The 27,967-nt window shown below is 41.6% G+C and overlaps 1 protein-coding gene across 1 annotated transcript in view; it reads left to right on the top strand.

Moving 5' to 3' along the window:
* Positions 1–27,967, top strand: part of EDAR (ectodysplasin A receptor) — a 71,368-nt gene that overhangs the window by 37,236 nt on the left and 6,165 nt on the right. The window contains exons 2-10 of the mRNA XM_071431154.1: positions 9,010–9,078; positions 9,784–9,906; positions 10,982–11,163; positions 15,999–16,084; positions 24,968–25,054; positions 26,184–26,312; positions 26,452–26,526; positions 26,826–26,898; positions 27,628–27,787. Of these exons, the coding sequence (XP_071287255.1) occupies positions 9,028–9,078; positions 9,784–9,906; positions 10,982–11,163; positions 15,999–16,084; positions 24,968–25,054; positions 26,184–26,312; positions 26,452–26,526; positions 26,826–26,898; positions 27,628–27,787 (966 nt within the window). The 5' untranslated portion in view covers positions 9,010–9,027. The remainder of the gene's footprint in view (positions 1–9,009; positions 9,079–9,783; positions 9,907–10,981; positions 11,164–15,998; positions 16,085–24,967; positions 25,055–26,183; positions 26,313–26,451; positions 26,527–26,825; positions 26,899–27,627; positions 27,788–27,967) is intronic.

Below are 27,967 nucleotides of genomic sequence, written 5' to 3' on the forward strand. Positions count from 1 at the left end.
TTAATTCCTAATAAAGATTTCATGTAATCCTTGGACTTTGATAAAAAATTTGACACTCATAAGCATAAAGAACGAGACCGGTCCTACAGATCACATCAAAAGAGCAACCACTGAATTGAAGACTCCTGCCTGGTCCCTCAAAACCAGTCTAATTTGAGTATATTGGCCTGCAATGACAAGCAGCTGAGTGTGCCATGCTGGAAAACAATAGCTGCTCCCAAACAGGCAGGGTGCAGTCACAAGGAAGGAGGTTAAGTGGGTACTTCCACTAGCTGACACTTTTGTGGCAAGGAGGTGGTGTCTCAAAGTTTTCCTGAGTCATGTGATGGTGGTGTTTGGGAGAATAGGCATGGAGAGATAGGTGATGTCTTTTATTAGACCAACTGACATACCTTGAAAAAAATAAATATTTCAAGCCTAGTTCGTTCATCGGGTCCAGAAAGCACCAGTAAAATCCATGCTAACTGCAAGGGAGAAGCAAGAATTCTTGGATCAATCTTGTTATGCTAATGAATCCCTCCACATGAGAGAAAAAGGTGGTTAACACCTGTGGAGCATGGGGGGTGTTACCTGGGAACACAGTGACAGGCTGTGAGCTCTTGCAGAGAAGAGAAAAAAGGAGAAGGGGAGGAGAAAACTAAAAAAAAAGTTATTAGCACCTGTGTTGTATTTTTAAATATATTATTACATTTCTGGTATTTTGTAATTAACCCAAGTTAATTGTGAGCTCTTGGTTTGCATATTTCAGCCCAGAGGATAACCAGTTTTAAAGCTAGCTTGCTACCTTGAAAGGCTCAGCTTGACATAGCCTACTAATGGGTTTATCAGATAAGGTACCACTAGGCTTAATGCACTCCTTAATTAGGAATGTAAACACCTTCATTAAAAACGAAATGAGGGCCTCAGAGAAATTATGAAGAGATTTTATGATTATCGACTCGAAGGAGAAAGTATTCCAACAAAGAAACCCATTTCACCTCCTTCTCTAGGAGCAGAGGCAGCATACTTTGTAATTGCAACCCTACCAGGCATGTTGACCATGAGATGCCACTGCACTAGGACATTCCTGGAGTTTTGGGACATCCTGGCTGAAGAGAGATGTGAAGGCCAGTCAGCCTCTCTGAAGGCATGTGTGTACAAATAGATGTGTTTGTGTACACACTCATGCCTGTAAACATGCGATTCCTGTAGGCATGTCCATGAGATGGGCTGGAACTTCAGCTCTCCTTAGCCAAGGTGGCGGTTGCTCCCTCTCCTGCCTGTGCATGTGGTGCTTGGCATGAAGAGCAGCCTCGGCAGGCCGGAGCTCGCCAGTGCCCACAGACAGGGGGGTTTGGCTGCTTAGGGTGTTCCTCTGCCCAGCTCTGGCACCGGCAGCTGTGCTTCAGCCTCTGTGCCCCTTCCCCTGGCTGAAGCCCCGGGGGAGCCTTGCCCATGAGACGGGTGGGTGGATGGGGCACCCGGGGGCTGCTCCCATGGACCGTGCCCTGCCTGGGCCCGGGGCTGGCTGGTGCTGCAGGCCCGGCCGTGCCCTGCAGCCGCCGCTCCCCCGGGCACCGCAAGGCGCCTGCTCGCTGTGTGGGCCCCGCTCCCAGCGGAGAGCTTCCCCTCCTCTGCTCTCGCTCCCTGCTCTTCCCAACAATGGTGGCCCGGGCAGCTCGGGATGCAGCTTTGAATTTAAATGCAGCCAGCCTTTAGTTTACAAAAATAATAAGTCCCCTTCAAACACAGTTATGTAAAAAGTAGAATAATAAAAAAACTTAATGTTAGTTGGCAGCATACGTATCCCTTTGTCTGTGAGACAGAGGCCCATTGACAAACAAGAGGCTTTTCTGGGACTCTAATATCAAGTACCAAAGTATACATGGCCACGACATAATACTGCATCTATTCCCTTTGCCAAACAGTGAAACTGCTGCACCATTGTTTAATGCACTTGTACAAGGAAGGATTCTCCGTGGCCAGGACCCTCCCAATAACATCCTACCCCACTCAGGGACATGCTCTGCAGTATCTCCAGAGGCACCACCATGCTGTGCTGCATCTCCCTCCCACTGCACCCCAGCTGCTATTCTCTGTGCCTGTCACATGCAGTAATTGAGATGTTTTCATGTAAACCATGGAAAAACCAGAACTGTGTGTTGATCTCTCTGACAATATTTGGCTTTTAGTTAAGAAATGCAAATGTACTGTAGAGCCGAGAACAGACATTATTTGTTGAATGGTCACCATGGGACTTTTATTCTCTTTACAATTTCAATAAATTTTGTCAATGGTCACTGCAGGATTTCACCTCAGTTCCTTCGTGTGAAGTATTTCTAAATTTCAACCATTATTGTATTAAATTAAAATGCAATAATAAGTACAATAATCAACCATTATTGTATTTAAAGAATGACACTGTCTGCACTATGCTAAAAATCATCTGCTTCCCAAATATTATGATCTTTGAAGGTAATCAGCAGCTCCCAGGAACAAACCCTGAGAAATGGAAGCAAAGTGTGATCTCAAATCCTTATTGGTCCTAATAATACAAAACAAGACACAGGCTGTTCTTACTTTGTTACTTGTCATCTAGAAGAGTAAAGCACAGCAAAAAGGAAAAGGTGTTAGAAAAGCACAATCATTGCTTTGGTAGTTTGTACTTTCCTAATAAGCTTTCAATTTTCTGCTCCAAATGGAAAGCAATACTTGTCTCAGGAGAGCTTCTGAATTTAAATTGTTTCTGTATCAGCAGTTTTACCTTGCCCCTTGCAGCAAAATTCCAAAAACAAGTTTCCTGTCCCTTGGGTAGGAGTAGATGGGGAAACTTCTTAGGAAATGGTGATGGAGAGAGCATTGAGCAGATGTAGCACTGAGACAATCCAGTGAATGACTGTGTTGCTGCTCATTAATTTTCATCTTAGAAGTATTAGGCTGGGAAGTCTAGCGTGTTCACTTACAATTTTTCATGGTGATGTAAGATCCTTCCTCCCACTATTTCCATGGAAAACTCAGATGCCCTCTGGCAGCTCTGAGCTGGCAGCAGGGTGAGCTCACCTGGGTAGTGAAGCAGGAGATCTGCTGGGGAGGAGGGGGTGCAGCCCTAATGTGCCCCCAGCACCACCACCTTTGCCAGTGCTTCTCAAAAGAAAAGCCAAAGCCCTCTGAAAACAAATACCTAAGCAAGGAAACCAGAAGGAATAATATGTCTGTTGTAGCACTTTCTGGAAGACATTAGGAGGAGCTGAAAATAATCAGAAAGTCTTCTTGGAAATCACCTTAGAAAAACAAGCAGAGGTGGAAAGCAAGCCTGTACCACTGAGGAGAATCCTTCTGGGGACTGGCCAACACATTCAAGATTTTTTCCCCCATTTTATAGATATATATATATATGTGTGTGTGGGGGGGGGTGTGGGTGTATGTCAGAAATATAAGGTTTCTGGGGCTTTTTACTTAACTATGCAGCAGGACACATCACAGATTTATTGATTTATTTACTTAATTTTTAAAATTTATTTATAGACAAACACCCCATAAGAAAGCAAAAGAGCCTAAGTAATTTCTCCTAAGATCAGGGCAGCCTTTTGACTGGGAGAGATGCAAATCCCTGCTCGCATGTTTGCCCTAATATTTTCCTGTTTGTATAAAGAAAATATTGTTGAATAGTCACCATGGGACTTTTCTTCTATTTACAATTTCAGTAAATTCGGTCACCAGCTGCAGTAACCTCCATGGCAGGAGGTCATGAATGCCTTTTCCCTTCAGTATCACTTCCCCACCCAAACAGCAGTCTGTCTAGCATGAACATCACTGATGAGGATATGTTGTGGTGGCAGGTTGTAAGATTAATTAATTGTCATTTTCCTGCCCAAAAAACCAATCCTATGCTCACTCCCCTCTCACATCCCCAGGTGGCTTGGAGCAGCACAGAGAGGAGTTGCCTGTGAGCCATGTGCCCTGAGTGGACTTTGGAGTGGAATTGTGTTCCAAGTGGACTTTGGAGTGGAATTGTGTTCCTCCAGCGGCCTGGCAGGGTTAGGTTTTGAAGGGATGCTGCTGGCATCCAATGTAAAACCAATGTCAGCCCAGGAGAGAGGCTGAATCAGGGTCATGCCAGCAGCAAGGGGACTGGGGCACAGCTGGCTCGGTACCAGCCAACAGTGTGTGCACTATGGGAAACCCCAGGCTCCTCTCAGACCTTGTTAATGCCCCCTTTCTGCACAAATGCGCGTCAGTCGTGCAAAGTGTGTTAGAAAAGCCTTTCCTTCTTTCCTGCTTTTGCTTTGTTCCTGCATGGTAGCTTCTTTTTCCCCCAAAGAATGTTTCATAAAGTCGATGGGCTCCCTACCTGAGAGCTGACACATGTCTTTGTGTATGGTGAAAAAACGGGTTCAAATATCAACTTCCAGACGTGGTTTCCAAATAAGCAACCCTGTAGGAGATGGATGGCTTTTCATTCGGTTTGATTGTCCCCAGGTCCTCAAAACACAGTGCCCCCATTAACAAATTAAAGAATCTTTTGTCTCCTCTTGTCAATACTGTTCCCACTGGAAAAAGTATTGTTTCTGTGCTCAATTAATCAATTATTTTTCTGACAGGGTTGCCAGATCACAGGGCAATTAAAGTTTTATGTGTAGCTCGGGCTGTTCTCACTGCCTTTTGATGTTTCGGGTGAAAAGGGAGAATAGAGTTGTATCATTTTAGCACTTTTTACAACTCTCTGAAGAAATTCTTAAGGTATTTGCAAAGTCAAAGTGATAAAGAAACAGTGGGAAACAGTATAGTTGGTGCTGTCCTACGAATGTAATAATGTTCCGTACAATATTTTTTCACAACAATGCAAACTGTAATTAAGGCTGCAAAACAGTTTTCTTCCATCATTTCTGTGTTTCCATTTACTTTTAATTTGCTGAGTTTATTCTGTCCCTGAGCATGCAGTGCCATCATTGTCATTCAGTGATGGGCTTCCCTCCTGAAAGCAAAATTCAGACTGCATCTTTTCTCAGAAGTCTGGAGCCAGGCTGAACTCTGCTGCTGAACTCTGAAGCTTGTGAGGCCCTGCAGTGAGGATTATATGCTTATCTTACTTAAGAAGGATTTAGCACCATCGGGAGCATACAGAGATTATCTACTGAGCTCATGCAAAAAACTGTGATACTGTGGAAGATGTGGTTTGTGAGGTTCTTCCCATAAATCCTGGGAACTCAGGACAAGTGCTGGGTTTGCTGGTGGCCCTGTGAAGGACATGAAATGTGCCCACTTCTATTTCTATGAAAGCCTTTGTCTCGCATTCTGCTGTTGTTAGCTGGGGTCTTGGATGTGGATTGATGGTTGATACCAATTTGCCAGCTACTTAGGGATTACATTCCTAGCCACTGATAACCAAACTGCTGCTTAGGAAACCCCAGAAAAGAAATGTGCATAGGCCTATTGGAATTGGCAAAGTTGTTTGAGACAGTGGTTGTGCCTTTCCCTCTCACAAGGTTGTTTTCTGTCGTTGAAGTATATCTATGTCAATGGTGAAACTAAGGAAATAAAGAGATATGAAAAAGCCCCCATTTGTCTACATGAGAAACATTCCTGTGCTTCAGTCCATGTGTTTGTTTCCTTCCTTTTTTTCAACTGTATTTTAAAAACCAAAAAAGTCTGTGATAGGAAATTATTTTTCCACTGTATTACCTACTGAAGCCAGAGAATTAGAAGAACATGTAAGGTCATCCATTGAAAGTTGTGAGCTTTGGCTTAGTCCACCAGCTGTGGTAACCTCATTGTTTGCACATTTCATATATTCTTTCTGATTATAATTATGGATGCTGTAAATAAATCATGGCAGTGCTACCTAATAATCTAAGTAAATTATCAAATTCGAAGACTAACTACAATGAATGATGCTTTTTCTTTGTTTAGACAGCAGGTACTAAACATTTTCTACCTGGTGGTTTACTTATTTAATTACTTATTTACTTATTTATTTGTACCTACCAGTTCTTGATAGGAAACCACAAGAACTGTATGGAAGGATTTTTGGTCTGAGAGGAGAAATATTTGAGTAATAGGGTCCCAGTCATCTCTTTTTTCTGTTCCCCAACTTTCTTCCTTGCATCTACAGGAAAGTAGCTGAGACAGGGAGTCTGTAGCATTTCTTGCTGTGGTTGCCACTGGGAAAATAGTCTTCCTTTTCCTGTCATCTTAGAGGTATATTCTTACCAGCTATTAACGAATATGCCCAAAAGACAAATATAGCTGTAATTAGCAACCCCCGCTAGTCATGACGAGACTTGCTGTGTGTTGCACACCTGATCCACAAAGACACCATCTATGTTTTACACCTCCTCTCTGGAGACACCCACACATCCCAAACAAAAACACAAATCAGGATCTCTGCAGGGCTTGGCAGACAAGCAGCCGGAGATCCCGAATTCCTTAGGAGCAATACCAGAGTCCCAGCAAAAATACACCTCCAGCTCCTTCCTGCTCACTGCTTCATTCCAGCCCACAGGAGAAAGCCATTTGCTTCAGCTGAAGGAGAATAACTAATTAAGAACTAATTTATTTCAATGGTTAGGGGCCATAATGTCTGGTCACTCTTTTCCCTGCTTCTTGGCAGAAGCTGGCTGGTTGAACATGTCTTCATGGGTGCCAGCTGGAAACAAAAGCAGTTTTGGCACTAGAAGACCCTTTGTTGTGTGGATGGGATTAATGAGTGACAGATAGCATGGTGCAGATATAACTTACCGTGCCTGAAAACTGACAGCAAGCCCAAGAGCAGCCTGGCATATCTTGGTAGATACCTTCTGGTATCTCCCCAGCTGAGTAACTACCTGTGACCCTACTGCCAGAAAGTTCATTCATCTCCCTCCCCCCACTCCCATGTTCACTCCAGTGTTATAAAATAAGTGTTTTGAGTTTTAATACCAAAGGAGGAAAACCCCCAACCAAACAAACAAATAAAACCAACAGAAACAACACAGCCAATTTATGGCAGTGTACTTGAATAGGAGGATGAATACCAAAATTTAACTTTTTTGATATTGCAATTTGTGGGAAAAGCCTCCCCTGGAGTTCTAATCTAGCACTTTGTAATGGCTTTTTCCAGTTAAAAGAAGTATTTCCCATATGCTTGACATATTGCTGCATAAAATGAAGGAATGCAGGGGGGGGAAAAGTATGTTTACATACAAAACATACCCCACATGCATATTTGTATTAAGAGAGAGAAAAATATTTTATTTATGTATGTATAATTTGACACTTTCAACATTTTATGTAAATAAATGCCAAATGAAGAAGACTGTATGGAACATTAGTGGGCTGTACTTCCTCGTTTCCATTTTTCAAATCTGGCTATGATTGCAAGTACCTCAAACAGAGAACATCTGGGTGGCTTGAAAACAACTGAAGCAGGGTTTTGCTGTAAGATAGACTCTTACTGTACAGTTACAGACTCAACATTTACTGCTGAAGTTTTTGGTTCTGAGCTGCCTCAGACCAGATTTATAATAAATGTGATAATTAAGCAGTATCAGTGGGGCCTAAATAATATTAATATCTAAGGTCTAACAAACTCTTTTATAATTAGGGTACAGTTTAACATACATAAGCATTAAGACAATGTTCTTGGAACTTTTCCAGGCAACTGCACTGCCACAGACTTCTTCCAACTTCATGTTTGACACTTTGTACAATGGAATTACTATTTTCCATCTCTTACCTCTAGATTTAGGACAATTTATCGCTGATTCTCTTTTGTTTCTAGGTTTCAAAGTGCAATTTCCTGCACAAACGAATATACTTATGATTCAGGTTGTCCACCCACCCACCCAGTTGCCTGTCTCAGCTAGCCCAATTGCTGGAAGGAACATATAAAGCAAGTTCATAGCTTGATGCTGGAGTGATATAATCTTTGCTTAATCTACTTAGTGTTTAAAAATGTAAATGTTAGCAGCTATCTCAAATGAGAGCACTGCTCTCATGTAAGTTGTATGCTCGAATGTGGCACAAAGCAGTAATTGTACTCTTCTGGGAGGCTAAAAGTCTCACAGCGTCTGAGACAAGGAAAATTGAAAGAGTACTTTACATCTGGTAGGAGGAAAATGTCGCAACTGTATCTCAAGCACTTGCAATTTGGAGCTCTAAAACCCCCAGGGCATATTATGTGCTGTAACAATATAATTAAATAGGTTGTATCATGCTTAAAAAAACCAATTTGAGCTCCTTTTCCTGTCTCTTTTTTCACCTTAGAAAGAAATTCAGTACTTGAACGTGGAACATTAGCTCTTATTCAAAGTTAATAATTTTTTAAAACTAAATAAATAAGCACGTGTGTTTGTAACATTGATTTCAGCCTTTCTTTTTCCCAGCTGTTTCTATAGCTTTTTGAATAATATAAGGTTTTGCTCCTTCCTTGGGTTTAACTTCTTAAATCTGCAGTTTGCTTAACAAGAACAAAAAGCAGCTGATGCTTCCTAAAGAAGGGAAAGCAGCTCTGGGCTTTCTCAGTGCATCCAGAGGAGCCAGCAAGGAAAGAGCAGCCCTGGTGTCCTGACTGCCCACACTGCTTGCCATTGGTTCACTCCCTGGCTCTGCTTTGGCTGCTCCGTATGGATCTTTCCCAGACAAACCTGATGTAGTGTGGTCAAGCACTAATTGGTGTGGCCACAAGCCAGGCTGCTTCATTTCAGTGGTCAAAACACAGCCCTCCATTCCTCCATGGGAGGATTTCTCAGCAAGCCAAGAGGTGCCAGAATTCAGACTTGGTTCCTCGTCTTTCAGAGATTTTTGCAAATATGGCAAGACTGGATGCCCTGCTGCCATTATCTGCTCAAAGAGAGGAAAGAGGTGTGCAGAAAGGGGGTGTGGTGTCTGTGTGTGTGCATGACTGCACGTGCACATCTCCCCCCTCTTTGTTTAGACCTCTGGGCATTGCTCCCATGTAACCTTTGTTCTGCTTATGAGCCCTTCTGTTCTTATTTTGGCAACACACACAAATATTTACTCATGTTCATAAAACCAATTCTATCTTTTCAGGTAAAATATCAAGAGAGCATGGCTCACCTGGGTGAACGTAAATGGACTCACATGTTCCCTTTCCTGATGGTAGGTATTTCTGTGTGTACATGTCTCTCTAGTGTGCAAAGATAACAGGGCTCTGCCTGGGTTATTCATAACCACCTGTGAATCGTGGCAGAGCCACACATCACCTGGGGACTGAACCTCAATGCAGTGATTGTTTTCATTCCATAGAACACCTGAGAATGTGAAGTTTAAACCGTGGCTGCTGGGAAGCAGGGGGAAGGAGAAGGACCCAGGATGGAGCAGAGACAGAAAGTGCTGGAAGAGCACATTAGCCTGGCTATCACATGAAGCCCAGCCCTATTGTGGTTGAGGCCTGAGGCAGTGCATTATCTTTGGTTGTTATAGTTGTCCCTTGCAGTCACATTTATGAAGGTTCATTAGAGCTGGGAGTGATGAGGGTGTGAACTTCTGCATTTGCTTTTGTGGGAGAGCATATGAGTTAACAGGTCAGGAACCATGGCCTTCAGTGTTTTAAGGAGTGGCAGTGCCAACAAGCATGAATGTCAGTCTCTGAGAAACTCTTGGAACTACCAGGTTGCTGAAACCTGCATGAGCTTCCATTTAAATAGCATCACCACTTCTGCTTCTGAGCTTTAGGCGTGTTTCACCCTGCAGTGCTGGCCCTGCTGCCTGTTGGACCACAGCAGATGTGCAAGGGGAGGGGGTGAGGCATGGAGGACGGTGGCAGTGGAAGTGACAGTGCTCTGGAATGCTCTCTGGTGACAGGTCTCCCTGGTGTACTCTGCCAGTGCCGAATATTCCAGCTGTGGTGAGAACGAGTACTACAACCAGACCACTGGCATGTGCCACGACTGCCCCAAGTGCGAGCCGGGTGAAGAGCCCTACATGGTAATTTCAGCTTCTTCTCCTGCTGGGGGGAGCATACCAGGCACCAAATGCAAAAAACCCAGATGCTTTGTTGTGTGGAAGTAATGGGTGGGAAAGGAAATGGGAAGGCTGTGGATGCCTAAGCAGGAGCACACTCACCTCCAAGTGTGAGCGTGCCATCTCACATGCATGCCAGCAATCCATATCCCAGGAGCAGCCTGTTACAAGGGATACTGTAAAAATGGAAAGGTAGAAGTTCCATACACAGTCTCTGCCAGTCTGTTCTCATCTCAGTAGTTATTTAGAATCTGATGCTGACATTCCAACACAGAGTGATAAATTGGTCAGTCTGGTTTGCTTGCTGGTTCCTCACACTGACAAGTTAATTTTGCTCTCCTGCTAAGATAGTTCGGCCCTAGAGGAACTTGATTGTTTCTGCCATATTTTAAATCATGGTTCCTAAGTAACCATTTGATTTACAGCAGATAATTGTTGCCTATTTAAAAAAAATAAATTACTGAAATCCTGTTTGGTTTTAATGGGATAAACATCCTATTGCAAGCATTTCACACAGTTGGTAGTCCCAAACAAATATGTTTGAATAACCAGTTTGGTTTAGTTTTATTTAATCTAAATGTAAGCTGGGACATGTGAGTTCAGAGGTTACAAAATCTCGTCCAAACATTGCCTTTTGGGCTGTTCCCTCTGGGGTCTCCTGGCCTGAAACTGCTGATAGCCCTGCTGCAGCTGTGTTTCTCCTACAGGAGTCTTCTCTACTCTTCCATTTTTAGCTCACTCTCTATCCTAGCAGCAGCTGAAATTCACTTCCACAATTTGCAGGACTATGATAGAAGTAGTTTGGGGGGACCACTTACAAACAGTATAATTCTCCAGTTCCCCTTCTCCCTTTCCAGCACACAGCATGCTGCATCCTTTTATCCCTGCATGGTCTTTTTAGGATAGACACTAACAGGCCAAACAACAGACTCCTCTCCCTTTGTGCTGCAAGGCCAATGGGGCAGGCTGTGAGCTTCTCTTTTGCTAGAAGTTGGTGTGCAGCACAAGACTGCTTTTGAGTGACTGTGTGTTGTTGCAGACATGTGGATATGGCACCAAAGATGAGGACTATGGCTGCATCCCCTGCCCTTCAGAGAAGTTTTCCAAAGGAGGGTACCAGATATGCCGACGGCACAAGGACTGCGAGGGATTTTTTCGAGCCACAGTCATGACACCTGGGGATCAGGAGAATGATGCAGAGTGTGGTCCTTGTCTCCCAGGGTAAGGAATTATCCACAGACCTTTGCTCTACCCAAGGCACTGGGAAGTACTTTTCTAATGGCAAAATCTCTGACAGCCTCTCCGTGTCAAAGCTGACTGTAGGTACAATACTGGTAAATTATGCTTTTTCATCTCTGCTAAAACAATACATTTAAATGTTTTAAAAGCATTGGTGAGTTTAATAAACACAGAATCATAAAATAGTTAGGCCTGGAAGGGACCCTAAAGAAGATGTTTTTAATCTTACTGAAGTCTCACTGTTTGGAACTAGAAAACTTTTTCCTCTTACTAGAAATGGAAAGGGAACAAGCACAGCTGTGCAGTGCCATTTTAAACACTCAAAGAAATCCAGCTTGGCCTCCAGCTGTAGCTTCAGAGGGCCACCTTCTAAGTCCTGCTTACTACATATGAGCTGCATGACAGCACCTAAATACCGTGTAGGGTCTATGCTGGCACTACAGCATGTTTAGGGGCATAAAATATCTCCTCTCCAGATGTGAACAGCTGGCACATTTGTCAGTAGTTGACAGTATTAGCTAACATAGCTGTTCAGTGAGATTTACCAAGGCATTTTAGTCTCTCGGGTCCTTTCTACACAACAGAGTGGAGTCTGAGGAGCTGTTAATGTAGTGTGTGTAGTGTTGTTCAGAGTCAAAACAAGTTTCAGGCTAGCTGAAGGGGCTTAAAATAGGTGCTGTTTATTAAGTCCATCTTTGTAATGGTCTCTTACACTCAGTATAATTCTCATAATGGTGAGAAAGAAATTGCTACATTGGATATGTATATCCTTGACAATATTACATTTCAAAGTCTGCAAACCCAAGCATACATATGCACTCTTGATGGTTTTTTGTAGGGTGAGTAAATACTCTAAAATACAACCTCTCCTTACATACCTTTTCAGTTTCTGCCACTATTCCTCTTTTGTTTAGAGAGTAATTCCTACTGACATTTGGCTTTTGTGCAGTTTGCAGATGCTGTATAACACACACTCCTTATAGCACAGGAAGCCCTGTTAAAGAGGCCCTGCAAGCTTACAGGTTTATTTTATCAGTAAGTCTTTGTGAAATTTTCACAGTTTACAAATAAAATGAAGGACTTGTCTAGCTGCCAGCCAAACAGACTGATGATGTGACATGAAAAAAAGCTCCCTCTTGACTTCCCCTCATACATCATAAAGAGCAAGAAACTTAAATAGTGGTCACAGTTGCTGTTTTGCAATTTTTGTCAGGACTAATGAGGTTACCCAGGTGGGAGCAGGGTGCTGGCTGAAAATAATCAGCTTGCACAGCTGGTGCTTGGGGAGAAATCTCAAAACATCGTGTTTGCACAGGTGTAGCCTGTAGCAGAAACTGGTCTGCCGGAATCTGGCTGTGTGCCCCTCCTCCTGCAACGCTCAGGTCCTGGGATTGTTTGGCAAAGCCAGCAGTTAGGGAGAAACACCTTCTCAGTCCAAGCTTGAATAGATGGAATTCTCTAGATAAACTAAATATGAGCTAAAACCAGCTCTGAAGCTGCCCTGACTCCTCATGCTACTTAGAGTCCTCAGAGTTTGCTCCTGGGTGCTGGTGGCTGAAATGCAGAGCCTGTGTGTCAGAGCAGAGAGCTGGTAAGTAGCTGATTGTCCTTATTGTCCCCTGTGCCACAGGGACAGCCAGGTACCAGGTGAGTGGCATTGGCAAGGGTGCTCCCTTGCCTGGGCAGTAACCCTCAGAGAGCCCCTGAGCGGATGTGAGGGATAAAATCAAGGTTTCCAATTTGAGAGGATTGCTTCCCTAACACACTGCAGACCTGCCCAAGGTAACAGCCCACATGCTGCTCTTTGCACTTAAGGGCATCTCATCCCTTTTCCATTTTTCACCAGCTCAGTAAAGAAGCCTGAGGAAAAGATGAGCATATGGCACATTCTGCACCAAAGTTTTCAGACAAAATACCACTGAAGTGGCAGCCTTTCCCAGTGGTTACAAGAGCCATCCTCTGTACTTTATCTTAAAATAAGTGCTGGATAATTATATAGTTTTTTCTTCTATTTTCTTTTTTTTCACTATTACTGATAACCAATTTTAGGGAAGAAGGAGGCCTTTGGTGCAAGAAAGGAAGTCATCCACTGCTTATTTGTGTTCCCTCTCATATAAAATAGAAATAACACTGTTGTGTTCACAGGAAGTGTGCAAGACAGGGGAGATTTTTAAGGCTTAGTTCCAAAGCTGTGATCCTCAAAACCAAAGGCCAGTGAACTCCAGAGGTGCCTAGACTGAACCTCCTGGGATTCTGCAGGCTTTGTCCTCTGCTCCCTGCCCAGAAGCTCTTCCATCATGCCAAATAGACAGGTTAAGAATGTGGAAATTAGGTGTGACTCAGACTGTTTCCCTCAATGGGGTGATCCATTAGGTGTTCCTGGAGTGAGACTGAGATCACAGCTGACTACAAGCAGCAATGGCAGGTCACAGCAAGGGTCCCTCAAGCCTGGTCATCTGTCTTTATTCAGCAGTGGCCATAAGGAGTAAGAACAGGTCAAGTACAAATAACACATATTCCTCATGCTGTCCCAGCACTTATTTTCAGCTTGGGGTAAGTCTCCAGTCCCCTACAAGATAAAATTGCAATGGGATAATTTTCTTTTTAAATGCAGTCTGAAATGCCTCTGCTACTGACATTTCCTAATTTCATGTGTTTGTCCATGGCTACAGCAAATGCAGGATCAGTCCTCTGAGAGGCTTTAAGAGAAGGAGTGAATGCTCCTCTGTTTCTGCATGAAAAGGTTTAGCCAGTGAATTTCTAATGAAATTAGGTGCCACTCTTGCTGCTCTGGATAAGGCAGCAGATGCCTCCACCAAGGATACTCCTCCTGGATGTCTCTCTGCAGACCATCCCCTGCTGAGAAGAACACCCACCCCTCTCCACCTCCTCTCCCAGTCCCAGGCCCCCTGTTATGGTGGGAGGGCAGACCTAAATCTGGGTCCAAGTCCCTGAGTCTGCAATGACACCACCAAGGTTAGCCCAAGATAAGCCCAGTATGGTGTTAAGCAGGAAAACAAGTCCAGTTTTCAGTCTAACCTTTATTCTTGGATTTTGCCTGTAGCCCCTCCAAACCTGAGCCTGGCAGGTGCCAAGGAAAGAAAGGATAAATATCACAGTAGAAGAGTAATACTGTGAAAATTCATTTTGTCTTTAGTGTCACTTCTCTGTATTCTCTGTAGTTGGTGATATAACATATCACATATCTCCAACATTACCTTTAATATCTGGTGCTTTGGAAAGTAACCAGAAACACAAATCTGTTGCCAGTACTTTGTGGGGGTGAGTCACTAATGCTTGCAGCTGCAGAGTTTCCTACTCATGTGAGTGAATGGTTGCCTACCATGAGCATCCTCTTCAGTTTTCTTTACATATCCTCCACCATTCTGCATTGTGGTGAAAACCAAGAATTCTTCCACCAGCTTGATTTAATTAATTGTCAGAAGGATTGTTTGTCTTTCCTAAACCAACACAGCTATTGGACTGTGGATCCTAACTGTCCTGTATTTGTCTTCATAGATTTATATGTGTCTTTATGCTTCCACTCTTTTGTTTTGTAGTTTGGCAGCCTTTTCCTGTGTATTTATTAACTGCTCTACAATCTAAAATTATATAGGCCCCATAAGAGAGGAAAGATGAAGTTTTGCTCCTGAGAGAATGGTAGAGTGGCCCATGGGACACAACAGATATTTGAAGGATGAAGTGAGGGTGAATCTTTTAAAACCAGTAAGAAAGAAATGAGGAACCATGTGTAGTTCCCTTGCTCTCTGGGTTTGCTCCAGTCCCTGTCTCCCCTTTGCATCTCTGTGTATTTCATTCCCTGGACCTATATCTCTTATTTGTCATTCATTAATACAACAACTGGTTTTGATGGAAGGTTTCAGCAATGATTTCCTAACAATGCATACATTTTCCAAAAAAACCCCATACTTCACATGCATAGGCAGGTATATAAGAGCAGAAAACAGATCCCCAGTTGCATAACATGTTTGTAGTGTTGAGTTCCTGTCTACGCAGAATAGACTAAGAATTTATTCATCTCTTCATTAAAATATGTAGTGATTTACAAATGATTTCTAAAGACATATCTGCAACATCAACACTATGATGTTACATCAACATCTGTATGATTCTGATGTAATTACTCATTAGGGCGCATGTGGATCCAGCTCTTGAGTAGCCAATTACCATATTTCAACACCAACTTTATTAGCAGCCCAGAAGTTCAAATTATGAAAACCTTTCCTTCACACTGCAATTCCACTGTCAAGGACTAATTTATAAACAATACAGCAAGGAAATTTAAAAAAATAAACCAAACCTGTAAAATCTAATCTGCCCTGCCCTGTGAGGGTATTTTTTTCCTATATTTTTTATTATGATCTGGCTCAGATTTGGTTCTAAGATTACAGACATTATTCTTATGGTGTTTGTGAGTAAAATTAGCTAACCATATCCAACTGGTGGTCTTGCTTGAAAGATTACTGCTTCAAAAAACTGAATTCTCTTTGAAAAATCTTATTTCAGGGCATGCTCTAAACTGCAGCTTGAACTCAGCAGGGAGATAAATGTTGTTTTAGGCAATGTTACCACTTCTTGTCATGTCTAGATGTTTGATTAATTACATTTTAGGAGGAAAGGAAGAAGAGAAACACAGTGTCTATTCAGGCAATTCGAAAAAAAAATCTTTGCTTCAGATTGCTTAGAAAAGTTTTTTTTAAATGATTTTATCTCCATATAATTGGTTGCTGCTGAACCATGTTCAGTCATATCATATTAATTTGCACTGTTTTGCCTCTTCTTGCCCTTCTCTGCAGTTACTACATGCTGGAAAACAGACCTCGGAACATCTACGGAATGGTTTGCTACTCGTGCTTGCTGGCACCTCCCAACACCAAGGAATGTAAGTGTTCTGCTCTTTCTGTGCACTTCATCTGGTTTTGACTTAAAATCATCTGGAAGCTCAATGTGAAATCTTTCAGTGATGATAATTATGTTCAAACAATAAACCCAGCTCCACTTAAGCAATTTCTTCTTCCAACTAGCCTTGCCAACACAGGGAGGGAGTACTTATCATTTGAGGAATAATCAGAATCTTTTATTTTAGGATCTACTCTTGCTCATTGTTCTCCAGTTTTCATCTGTTAAGAGATCCCATGCAGGACTTATTAGGGTTACTTAAACAGTAGGTCCAGAAAATCCCATGTCTATGCAATTTTTTAACTGAGTTTCAGTTCACCTGTGAAGAAAACATGGGACAATTTGTTGATTTGCAATTTGTAGGAGTGAAAGGGCATCACACCTTTTCATATCCTTTTGCTGCAAAGTGATTCAAGGGTTAACGCTGATGTCTGGTGGTCAGCACTGATAAGAGAATTAGTTCTGTAGATTTCACTGACAAAGGGGTCTGTAGTTTGCTAATTGAAGAAATCATGTCTAAATGTGTGCATGACACCTGTTCGTTTTCATACCATGTATGAGCAATGGCTTATCCATCCTCATGCCATGAGGAGAGGGACAGCTCACACCACCCCCTCTGTCCTGCAGAGGCAACCCCCCAGAAAACTGTCCCCTTTAGGGGGCAAAGAAAGAGAAAAAGAAAGTGAAAAGGAAAAAAAAAGAAAAGGAAAAAAATGAGGCTCTCTCTGAATGACCAAATTGCTTTGATACCCCCTCAGAGAATCTGGAGAAGATCAGGAAAAAAAGCTTTAAAACTAAACAACAACAACAAAACCCCAAACAAACAGAAACAAGTGAGTAGTTCCCCAGCAAAACCTGATGCCTCTAAAACCAAAATCCTGCCCATGTTCTCTTCTTTTAGAAATCTTTGTCATGAAAAGCAGTTGCAATATTTTGTGTGCTTGATTTGAAAGCAGGGGCTGAAAGTGTCAGAGCATTTATTTCTGTACATAAATAGCGATTGCTTTGTTCAGATGCTGCAGAACTGTGTATCACTGGTGCTCTGGGAGTCACTTTAAAGGAGGAGAGGACAGGAACATCTACCACTTCCTACAGTTTAAGAGCTCAAGGAGCCAGGGGATGATCAGCACTTCACAGGGCTCCTGGTGAGCAGCAGCAGTCCTGGAGGCATCTCCCTGAGCTGTCTGCATGCCCAGTACTGCTCTCTTCTACAGCTGCTCATCCCACTTGGCTGCAGGAACCCACCCAGCCCTGAGACTGCCCTTCTGCCCAAGACAGTGGGAGTGGGTGAAGGGCAGGGTGCCTGTGGTTTTGGTGAGATAACATCTGTTTAGGAGGAGAGATAAGGGTGCTAGAGAGGACCCAAATACGGGAAGGAGGTGCAGAGGTAAGTGAGAGCACAAGGGTAGGAAGGTCGTGGTTTAACCCCAGCTGACAGTCCAGCCCCAGCCAGCCAGTCACTTACTCCCACCCACACAGGGAAGACAACCAGAAGGGTGAAAGTGAGACAACTCAATGAGACAGGATGGGAGAGCAGTGGGGCTCTCCTTAGCTGTAAACATTCCTTGCTGGGGAAGTGCCTGGACTGTGTGTTACAGATGGCCAAGTCCAGGGCTATGTGCCCCTGCATGGAAACTTGCTCAGGGAATTTGTGTGATGACACATTTCATCTGGCAGAAAAGTCTTTGGGTTTGATCAAAGGATAAGCAAATATCTTTCAGGTCATGTGCAGTCAATAAAACTTGAAATGGCCAAGGACACAGATGAACACCCCATGCCCCAGCATCTGGAAATATTAGTGTAAGAAGGGCTGGGAGTGAAAAGGAAATTCCTTGATGGGCCTGTGTCACCTTGTTGGGGTTTTTTTTCCCTCTCAAAGGACTTGAAACATAAATAGCACAAAATGTCATGGAAAAGAGGGGGAGGAAGGGAGATGACTCACAGAGGCCAGAGGTTTAACTGAGGCAAACATGTCACTTGTTTATGGTGTTGAAAATCTCACTGCTCTGAAGGATGGGAGCAACAGTTCTGCAGCCTGGGAGGAATAACAGGCTTCAGTGCCAGCCTGTGGGCAGCAGGCACATGGGGAAAAGAGCAGTGCACACATGAGCATAACTATGTGTGCTGTGTAGCAGAAAGCTGTTTCTTACTGTGAAGAAGGGGAGCATCACCATAAAGTCTCCAGTTTGCCCCATCTTGTGCACTGTGAAACAGCTGTGTCAGATTTCTGGCCTCTCAACATGTGGCTCCCTCAAGCTTCTGTGCAGGAGCTGAGCACAGAGGAGCACAGTGTGAAATGCCAAAGGTGTGAGAGCTTCAGCTGTGCTTGAGGCAGAGCATGAGCCATCAATGCCCCTTGCTGGCATAAATGGGGATCTGATGCCTCTGTGATAAATAACAGCACTGCAAAAGAGAGGGAGGCAGGTTTTCCATGTAAATCAAACCATTAAGGTAATGAACACCAAACCACACTAAAATGTGGCTTCCCACAGTTAATGGTGCTGGATTTTCCATCAACACCTCTGGAACTGGAGTCACTTCAGGCCTCTGACTATGTAGGGTGGTTTTTTTTGTTTTCTTTTTCTTTTATCCCGTGTAAAAGTATATGCAAGATACAAAAGATTTAGCCATATATGGAATTTCTCTGGCAGAGAGGTACAGTTACTGCTGGAAGAGATTTTGTCTTTTAGCAGCTGAAACTCTCAATTATTTGTATTAACTCTCTTTCTCTTCAAACTTTGATATTTGTCACTCCAATTCAAAAACGTTGGAGAAAAACTAAATCAAACCCTGCTACACTAACTTTAGGAGCAAACTTTGAAGTTGAATTTACACAATTGCATCAAATACACAAATCCTTTTCCACTCACAGATTATTGGTCTAGAGAACTTCAGCAACTGATTGAGGGTTTTGTTTTTAATCTACTGTATATATTCATAAGTGTGTATGTGCATAAAATATTGCATGCTATTTATCTCACCTTTTTTGCTGGATTTATATATTAAAAGATACAATAAACAGCCTGTGTAAATTTTTAGGTCTCACACCTACCAGTGATAGCTTGGGAAAATTAAAAAAGAAGAAACATATTGATGAAGGAAAATATATATGGTCAGGCTATTTTTTTAAATACCAGAGAGCAAATGACATCTAGAAATAGAAAATATTATTTTTATCACTGTATCATTAGAACTTCAAAAATAACTAAACAGATGAGATGGAACAATTGACTAACAATTGATGTTTCATGTGAAGAGCTGTAATCAGGGGGGCACATCCAAACCCATGGACTGAAGACTCTGAACTCAGCTTCCTTAACTGAAAGGCTTAACACAAACAAGCCTATTGCCAAAACCACTTTATTAGTTAAAATAATTATTTCAGAGAATTTTATTTTAACTTTCCATTCTTTGAATCACTAATTTCCATTCCTTGCCAGTTTTATCCTTTTGTAATACAATCAACATCAGGACCTTTTTTTCTTCTGTTTCAAATTATGCCTACAAACAAATAGGCTTGTTATCTGGAACTAACATACTTTTTTTTCTTTTTTTGAGTTTCTTGATCTCTGAACATCCATTTGCTATTTACATGTGTACTGGGAGAAATGTTGAAGGCTATGCTTTATTGTTCACTGGTGGTATGGCCTGATTCTTCTTCTCTAAGGATTTCTCCATATTAGGAAGGAACCTAATCTTAGGATAAAATTCAGCCATCAGCCTCCAAGGGAAGAGATCTGAAGAGAAAATGTGGGCTTTGCTGTCCTCAGCTGCTGGGAAAGCTGAGCTCAGGTATCCCTCAGGAGGTTTTGAGGTCTTGGTGCAATTCTTCCCAATAAAAGCACTCCAAGGGCTTTGATGTTTTCACTGGTGCTGGAGCTGCAGCTCCCACAGTGAGCATCACCTGGCCATGGGAGGCACTGCAGGTCTCTGCAGGATTGCTCTGGCTGGGCTCAGGAGCTGAAAAACCTGCAGAGCTGCAGCCTTGGACCACCCATTCCAATGGGCTGGCCACCAGGACCCCGGGGAAATGGGAGACCAGCTCCAAGCAGGGCTGTTCTCTTCCTTATGATGCTCTAAAATCATGACAGCAAAGCTTCAATAGCAATTATTCCCTTCATGTTGCACAGAGAAAGGGGTGATAACACTGAATTCCTGGACAGAGGCTTAGTTCATGGAGTTCATGGAATGTTTGTCTGTGACTTTTCAGTGCTGTGCAATGATTACAGTTCCCAGTGAGTCCTGAAAACAAACTTCAACAGATGCAAATAAATGGTCAGATTAAGGCCATGTGGCCTATAATCATCATCACTTTCCTGCCCTGGCAAAAGGAGAGAGAAATAAAATAGTTATAGACATCATAGAAAGCACAGCAGAAAAAAAAATATTTCCTTTTATGTGATGTGATTACTAACAGAGAGATTGACCAGACTGAAAACAAAAGTCAGGGGGAACTTTCCTATCATCATTTTCAGAAGTTTAATTCTCAGGAATTAATTTATTTCATGCTCTTCCTGGTGTAATAGCTACCTACCTAACTGAAGTATCTACCTGTGACTCCAGAATATATCAGAGTAACTGATAGTATTCTGTAAAATCAAGATCACTTAGGCAATCCTCCAGTGCCTAGGATATGTTCTGTTATCTGTTATTATTTGTGATATTTTCAGAGTTGGTTTATGTTTGCTTACTGAAGTCATGTGTAGGCACCTCAGAAAGCAGGTTGGCTTTGCCAGCTGCTTTAGCTTGCATGACTTTCCAAGTGCACAGGCATTCCATTTGAAATGTTGTTTTCCTAAGTTTGAAAGCAAACCTTTCCCATAAGTACCTGAGTACAGATTATTTAAAAGTTCTGACCCCTGCTTTCTACATATCTAGGTCTTTATTTATGACTATGTTTAGTTAAAATCCAGTTTTAACTTTGTTAGCCATAAACTGTCTACTTTTATTGAATTTCAACTCAGTATAATTTATATTTCATCTCATATTTCAGGCTGATAGTTACTTATTTGCATGTGTGCTTTATCCTACTTCAGCCCATAAGAGTCTCAGTGATGGCACTCACAGCCCATCTGTGCCATTCACAGCTGGACTGTGCCTGGGAGAGGAGGGATGCATCAGGAGAAAGCAAGCTGCACTCAAGAGCACCAAATAGATACACATATAGACACCAGGTTTTTAAAATGTGTCTTATTTTATTATCACTCTGACAGTCTGTTGTGTACAGACTTTGGGGATTTTTATAACATGTTATTAAATATTAAATAGACTCACAAAAATCTGTTGCTGGTTGTGAGCAGCAGTCCTTTGAATGGACTAGTAAGCTGATACCCACAGCAACAGATGTCAGGGGCACACATGGTCTCCTACTGCACCAGATTTTATTCACTCACAAACACTTGCAAGGGGGCATGGTGGTAAAACCTCCTTTCCCTGTGCCCTCCCCCTCCTCCTCTCATAAATCTGGTAGTTTTGTTTGTTACTTCTTACTGTAAGTTCTGTCTCAAGGTACAAGAACAACTGGAATAGTCTGATGCATAAAGCAGAAAGATTCATTGAAAGAACAACAACAAAGTATTTTATTGCCCAGCATTTCCTGAAAGAACAAAAGGCAGCTGCATGGTAATTTAAGTTAAAGCTATCTTTTGAGTTAAAATCCCCAAACATTCAAAAGTGAATACAGATTCAATTGTTCTTTTAAACAATAAGTATGGAGAATTTTTTAATTGTTTAGACTCCAAGAAAGTTACAACTAAATCACATTTTTTGTAAATGAAAACATCTATAATGCAAAAGTTGACCAACCACCAGTGATCAACTTCTTTCCTAATTTCTTTATCACATTCCTACAGTATTGCATACAGGTGTCTAGGAATATAAACCACTCTTTTGCACGGCTATATTACAGCCATCAGTCCTTATTTAAAAAATAGAGTTGCTTCCATATGGTGTTCTGTAACACCTCAGGATGCCTCTGCCTGAGCTATATCTAAGTCTTTATAGATTATGTGTCATCTATATTGGAAACAGAATTAATAATGTGATTGGGATGCAAAACTGGATGTGCGCAGGAACAACTGACATTGCAGTCATGGTGTGGTGCTGACAGGGAAAAAGCAGCAGCTACGAGTTTCTTTTACTCATACAAAAGGAATATAAACTGAAATTCAACAGAAGGTGGCAGTTTGGTTCCTCTTGTGCACTAATTGGCACTTTCTTCTAAACCACATCTAAAGAAAAACTTTGGCTCATAATGGATATGCCAAATTATTAAATTTGACAGTAGGCTTACAATATGTGTAACAACTAACTCCCTCCAGGCATGTGTGAAAGGCCACCACATTCCAGTGCCAACCTTGACTTTGCCATGCCAGCACTAGGGAACAAAGGAGGTGGCTCTGTTCCCATGTGAGGACATTGTGCCCATGGGCTCTGGGGCTGAAGGCTCTCCCTGCTGAGCACAGGAGAGGGACTGTGCTGTCCAGTGTGTGCATGGTGTGGGCAGCACACCCTGCCCTGGTGTGGAGCTGGGTGAATAGTGACCATGATGCTGAATGAAGAGTGCTGACCTTCCTCCTTACACTTTCTGTGCTACTTGCTGCTGCCTGACTTCCCACTTTGAAAGGCTCTGCTTCCTTTCACAAGTGGGTGAAAAACATGAAGTTAACAATACCAAGACAATGAAAGATTATTAGGCAGAAATACTTCAATTCATTCATGTTTCAAGTGAAAGAAAGGAGAAGCAAGTTTGCTAAAACTCACTTGGGGAGATGAGCTGAAGCTTGTTAGCTGAACTCCAGGCAGACAAAGCAGCACAGCTTGCTCACTGAGGGGCAGTGTCAGAGAAGCTATTGTTGACTTGTTGCCGCTTGCAAGGACCATGCAGGATTCCAATTGGCTGTAATTGGATTTGCCAGGGGGGCTGCAAGAATAGACATAAGCCTGGTGTCTGTGCATGAACATGAAGGAAAGTATCAGGCCACAGCTCTGGCCATTTGCTAAATTTCCTCTGTTGTCCAGCCACGATGAGTAAACACAGAGGTCATGACCAAGGATCATTCGCTTCAGTTTTGTGAAGAATTGCTGAAAATTTTACAAATTACCTGTCTTTAATATCCACTACATGCAGATGACAGCTTCATTTACTGATCCCTAGATAGTCTTCCTGATTTGCAGTCTCTGGAGCCCATAACTAATTCTTCTTAGAAAGAAATCTGTCACAGAGAAAGGACCAGAGGCAAGACTTATGTAACAAGTCTTGGCCTTCATTTGCAAAATACAAAATGCATCTGAATTAATAAACTAGTATGTTTAAAACCTTATGAAAACCCTTATTCAGTTTGAAAAAATACCAATCATATTGAGTTAATCCATTTCCTTCCAACAAAAGATGTTTGAAAGAAGTTTTATGATTGTTAGAGAAAATTTCTTTTGGAGACACCTGCAACTCATACTTTGCAGCCTCTTTAGATGAACATTTCTCATTCACAACATGCAGACATGTTTTATTTAGATAGTTTTATTTTAGATAGTACTTTTTTTTCCTTTTAACCATAGAACATTTCTCAGACCATCACAGACTATTTCTTGTCAAGTTTACCTGGTGATTTGATTTGTTTGAATATTTGCTTGGTCAAAAGAAGGGCACAGTGAGCTCCCATCTACTCTAGCTGTCAAACCAGCTTGTGGAGCCATGTGCTGTGCACACCTTACCAGATGACTGGGACAGCTTTTTGCCTTTATGACTGCTGAATTGAATTATCACTGGACTTTTTCCACAGACAGCTAATACAAAACAGGAGGAATTTCATTCTTCCTCCAAGACAGAAATGATTTTCCATGTCTGTTGATAGTAGCTGCTTGCATTACATGCTATCCAATGGCATTAAAGTTCATTTGAGAAGGAAGATAACGTTTACTCCCAACCCGAACAATTCTTTTCTGTTTTGGAATACTGTGCAAACACCCTCCTATATAAAAGCATTCCCATAAATAACTTTATTCCAAATAACATGCACTATTGATTGCTATTGTCAAAATATGTTATTTTATTACTTGGTTTAGTGCTTTGAAAACTTGGTGCATGACACCAAGTGAAAGACTAACTTTAACCTTGACTGTAGAATTTAGACTTGGAAACCCTTATTAGACTATCTCATCCCACTGACAGGATGAAGTTTTCCTATAACTTCTTCATTTATTGTTTCAGTGAATATTCACTCTCCCCAGAATATAGATTTGGTCTGACAGGAGCTCATAAGAAGCTCATACTGCCCAGTTACATTACAGGAAATTCTAAAATTCCCTTTTACGACAGTACAGCTCCATGGAACAGAAAAGCAATCAACACCATCATTTGTCACCTTCCCTAGGTTTTCCTGTGGAGTCATGAGGGTTTGCATACCAGCTTTACAGTGGTGCTGCTAGTGAAGGTTGCTTGTGAGATGCACTAGTTTGAGGAATCTACCAGCTAAGTCTTGGTCTGCAGTTGCAAATACTGGAGTGGTTTGTAAATTGAGTAATCAGCTGGACCCTGGAAAACTCTTTGCTGCCCAGGACAGATCCATAACATGGGAATCTGTGTGTAACAGTTGGCTTTTCCTTCTGAGTTCATATCTGTTCAGGAGTTTGACTTTCACTCCTTCTGGACAGTGTGCACAAACATGGTCTGCAACCCAACTTTCAGTGCATCAGTAACACATTTTGGGATTAGGGAGAGCTCAAAGAGCAAGTAGTTCTTGGGTCCGTTGCTAATAAATGGGAATGCAACCAAGCCAAGTAAAGGCTCTCTTTCCTTGAGCCAACCTATTCCTTTGACTGGACAAAGTAACAAGGGAATTTTATGGCATTTTTGTTTATATTGCAGGTGCAGGCTCTAACTCTGGCATTTCAGCCATTTTCCCAAGCACCTCTGGCACAAGCACTTTCTCACCTTACCAGCATGCTCACAAAGGTAAGAATGCACTTTTTGTGAGGGTTAATTTAGCAGCTTTTTGTTTTCAAAAGGGCATCAACAAAGTGCAACCAAACTGAAAATATCTGTTGCTATTTTCATTGTCATTATTTCCAGATTGCTAGAACTGCTATTAGAAATAATTCAGAATTCATTTTTTTTTCTCGGTTAATCAACACTGCTGTTTGTCAGCTGAACATAAAAAGGATTTGAGCTGTACCCAGTGATGCCAGCAATAAATTTAGCTCATTATTTGTAGCTTTACAGAAATAGCACTCTGCCTCAGCAAAGCTTAGCTTAGAATGGTGAAAATAACTTCATGCACAAATATGGTCAGTCTCTTATTGAAGTAACATAAACAGTTCTCCAGCATGATCATTTGGCTTTTAAAATTTTTGAACCTGAGAAGACAAAATGGAAAAGATGCAGTTAATAAGGCACTGACAATGTTGGTCTTCTTGGTATTGTCTGAAAACATGACTGTTAGGATCACATTTTCAGAGAAATTAAAGCTTTTATGCCTTTTAGCATATCTATAATTTTCTGCATCCTTTCACACCTTTTCAATTCTAGCCTTTAGCATCCAAGTTTTCTTTTTGAATATCTTTTCACCAAGCTTATTTTAAATTCACCTTTTGGCTATGCTGGTTTTTAAGTTTCTGTTAGAAAAACATCAATTTTTCTACATGTGCATTGTGTCCTCCTTTTAACTTAGAGCTTTTGAGGCAGCCACAGTTATCAACAGTCATTTTAGCTCTTTCTCTCCTTGTATATTTACTGGCTTTTGTCTTGTCAACGCTGATTCCAAGAATGCAGTGCTACAAAAGCTTCTGCTCTCGCTTATGTACAGCTTCACATATTAAAATACTATTTCCTACATCTTTGTATCTGATAAATCATACCATCAAATATTCTTAATGAATACTACTAACTGGTTTATGCATAAATATCAAAATTTTGAGAAATTTTAACTTGCCTTTGAGACACAACACTAAGTTTTTCAATGCTTAACAAGCAACCAAGACTCAGATCAACTAAAGGATTATGCAAACTGTGTGTAGAGCAGACTGCAAACTGTTAACTAGTCTGATCCTAAGAGTTGCCTCTTCATTTATTTTTTTCATTCCAGCAGATCTTTCAGGACAAGGACATCTGGCTACAGCTCTTATAATTGCTATGTCTACTATCTTCATAATGGCTATTGCCATTGTCCTCATCATCATGTTTTACATTGTAAAAACAAAGCCATCTGCTCAAGGTAATTGTTCTGTTCAGCAGGTAAAATTTTAGTTGCAAATGCTATTTTAGAATTTAGAAAATTCTATTCTATTAGAATATTCTAAATTCTATTCTAGATTTATTCTGAGAATAATTAATGTTATATTTGTATATTCTAGCGTGTTGCAAGAGCCACTCAGTAAAAAACGTCGAAGCTCAGGCTAACACTCAAGAAGAGAAGAAAGAAGTGCAAGGTACAAGTTGTTTTTGTTTTGCTTTTTCTATCCAAGACAACACTGGGCTTAAATATTCTTAATATTTTTCTCTTACTTACAGTTTCTCCTTTGGAGTATATAAAACCCTCAGTTTACTGAAGAATTGCCTATACTAGTTTTTTGTGCTTCCAGAATGTCACTTAATCCTCTGATAGCAATTAAATATAGCAGAGAAATTTATTTTGTCAGTAGGGTTGCCAGCAGAACTAACTCCTGACACAAAGCAGTGGTTTGGAAACTTATTGCCAATTTAAACTTCTCTAATTGTTGTTCTACAGATAATGTTGTGATATTCTCTGAGAAAGAAGAGTTTGAAAAACTTACAGCAACTCCAGCTAAGGCTGTCAAAAGGTGGGTAAAAGATAAATATACTGCCAGTTTCACTGAAATGGGGGAGGCATATAGTCATCATTCATCCTGCTACAGTGGAACACATAAACAAATTTGATGGGTATGCTGGCAAGTTGCTGTAGCAGGGCAAAGATCAGATGCCTTAGTGGGCTTTTCCCCCTCTGTTTTCTAAGAGATGATAACAGACATTGTGAAGAGACACCTGTGTCCTCCCCATTCCCTCTGTGACCAATTCATCTGCTCTTTGGCCTCCATCTCCTCTTTTGAGAGGGTAATTTCTGGGACCTGAGTGCAGCTCTCACTCACATGGCCTTACTGAGGTTCCCCTTCCCTTCTAGGCAGGAAGAGTAAAAATACCTGCTGCAGGCCTTAAGGAAACCTTGTCCCTAGCATCATTTGCTTGGCATGCTGTGGCAGTTTTCATCATCTTGTCTCTGCCCAGCAGCCAAATCTGCCTGGTAACATTATTAAGGCAGGCTAAACACTGTCCTCATTGGAAAATCCCTTTGTGAAAGGATTCTTGGAAGCTACTGTGACTGTGTGGCTTGGTGGGCATTGCATGTACACACTAGGCTGGTGAAGGCCATTACAGTCACAGGATTTCAGAGGAAAGTCATTTTAAACATGGAAAACACTTTTATTTTCATTACTCTCAAGAAGCAAAAAGAGGATGACTGGAGTCAACCCATGAGAGGCTTCACTAAGATAACTGTATCCTTCATTTTCCAGTGAAAATGATGCATCTTCTGAGAATGAGCGACTCTTAAGCCGGAGTATGGATAGTGATGAAGAAGCTGCAGTTGACAAGCAAGGGACTCCAGAGAGATGCTTGTTATCTTTAGTCCATTTGGCCAGAGATAAATCTTCTACAAGCAATAAATCAACTGGGGTAAGTCTACCTTGAGATTTAAAAATTGAGAGCCTTTTTCTACTTTTTTTAAAGAAAAAAAAAAATGAACTATCAACCCCCCAAAATGCATAGTAAGGTAGATCAGACTGATTTACAAGAGCTTCTCCAGACAAATTTCTTATAGAATCTCCTTTGCATAATGACATATATGCATATGTA

Source organism: Agelaius tricolor, unplaced genomic scaffold (assembly GCF_023055355.1).
Source record: "Agelaius tricolor isolate 1412-34295 unplaced genomic scaffold, bAgeTri1.0.p SCAF_7, whole genome shotgun sequence".
In the NCBI taxonomy this organism is placed as follows: domain Eukaryota; kingdom Metazoa; phylum Chordata; class Aves; order Passeriformes; family Icteridae; genus Agelaius; species Agelaius tricolor.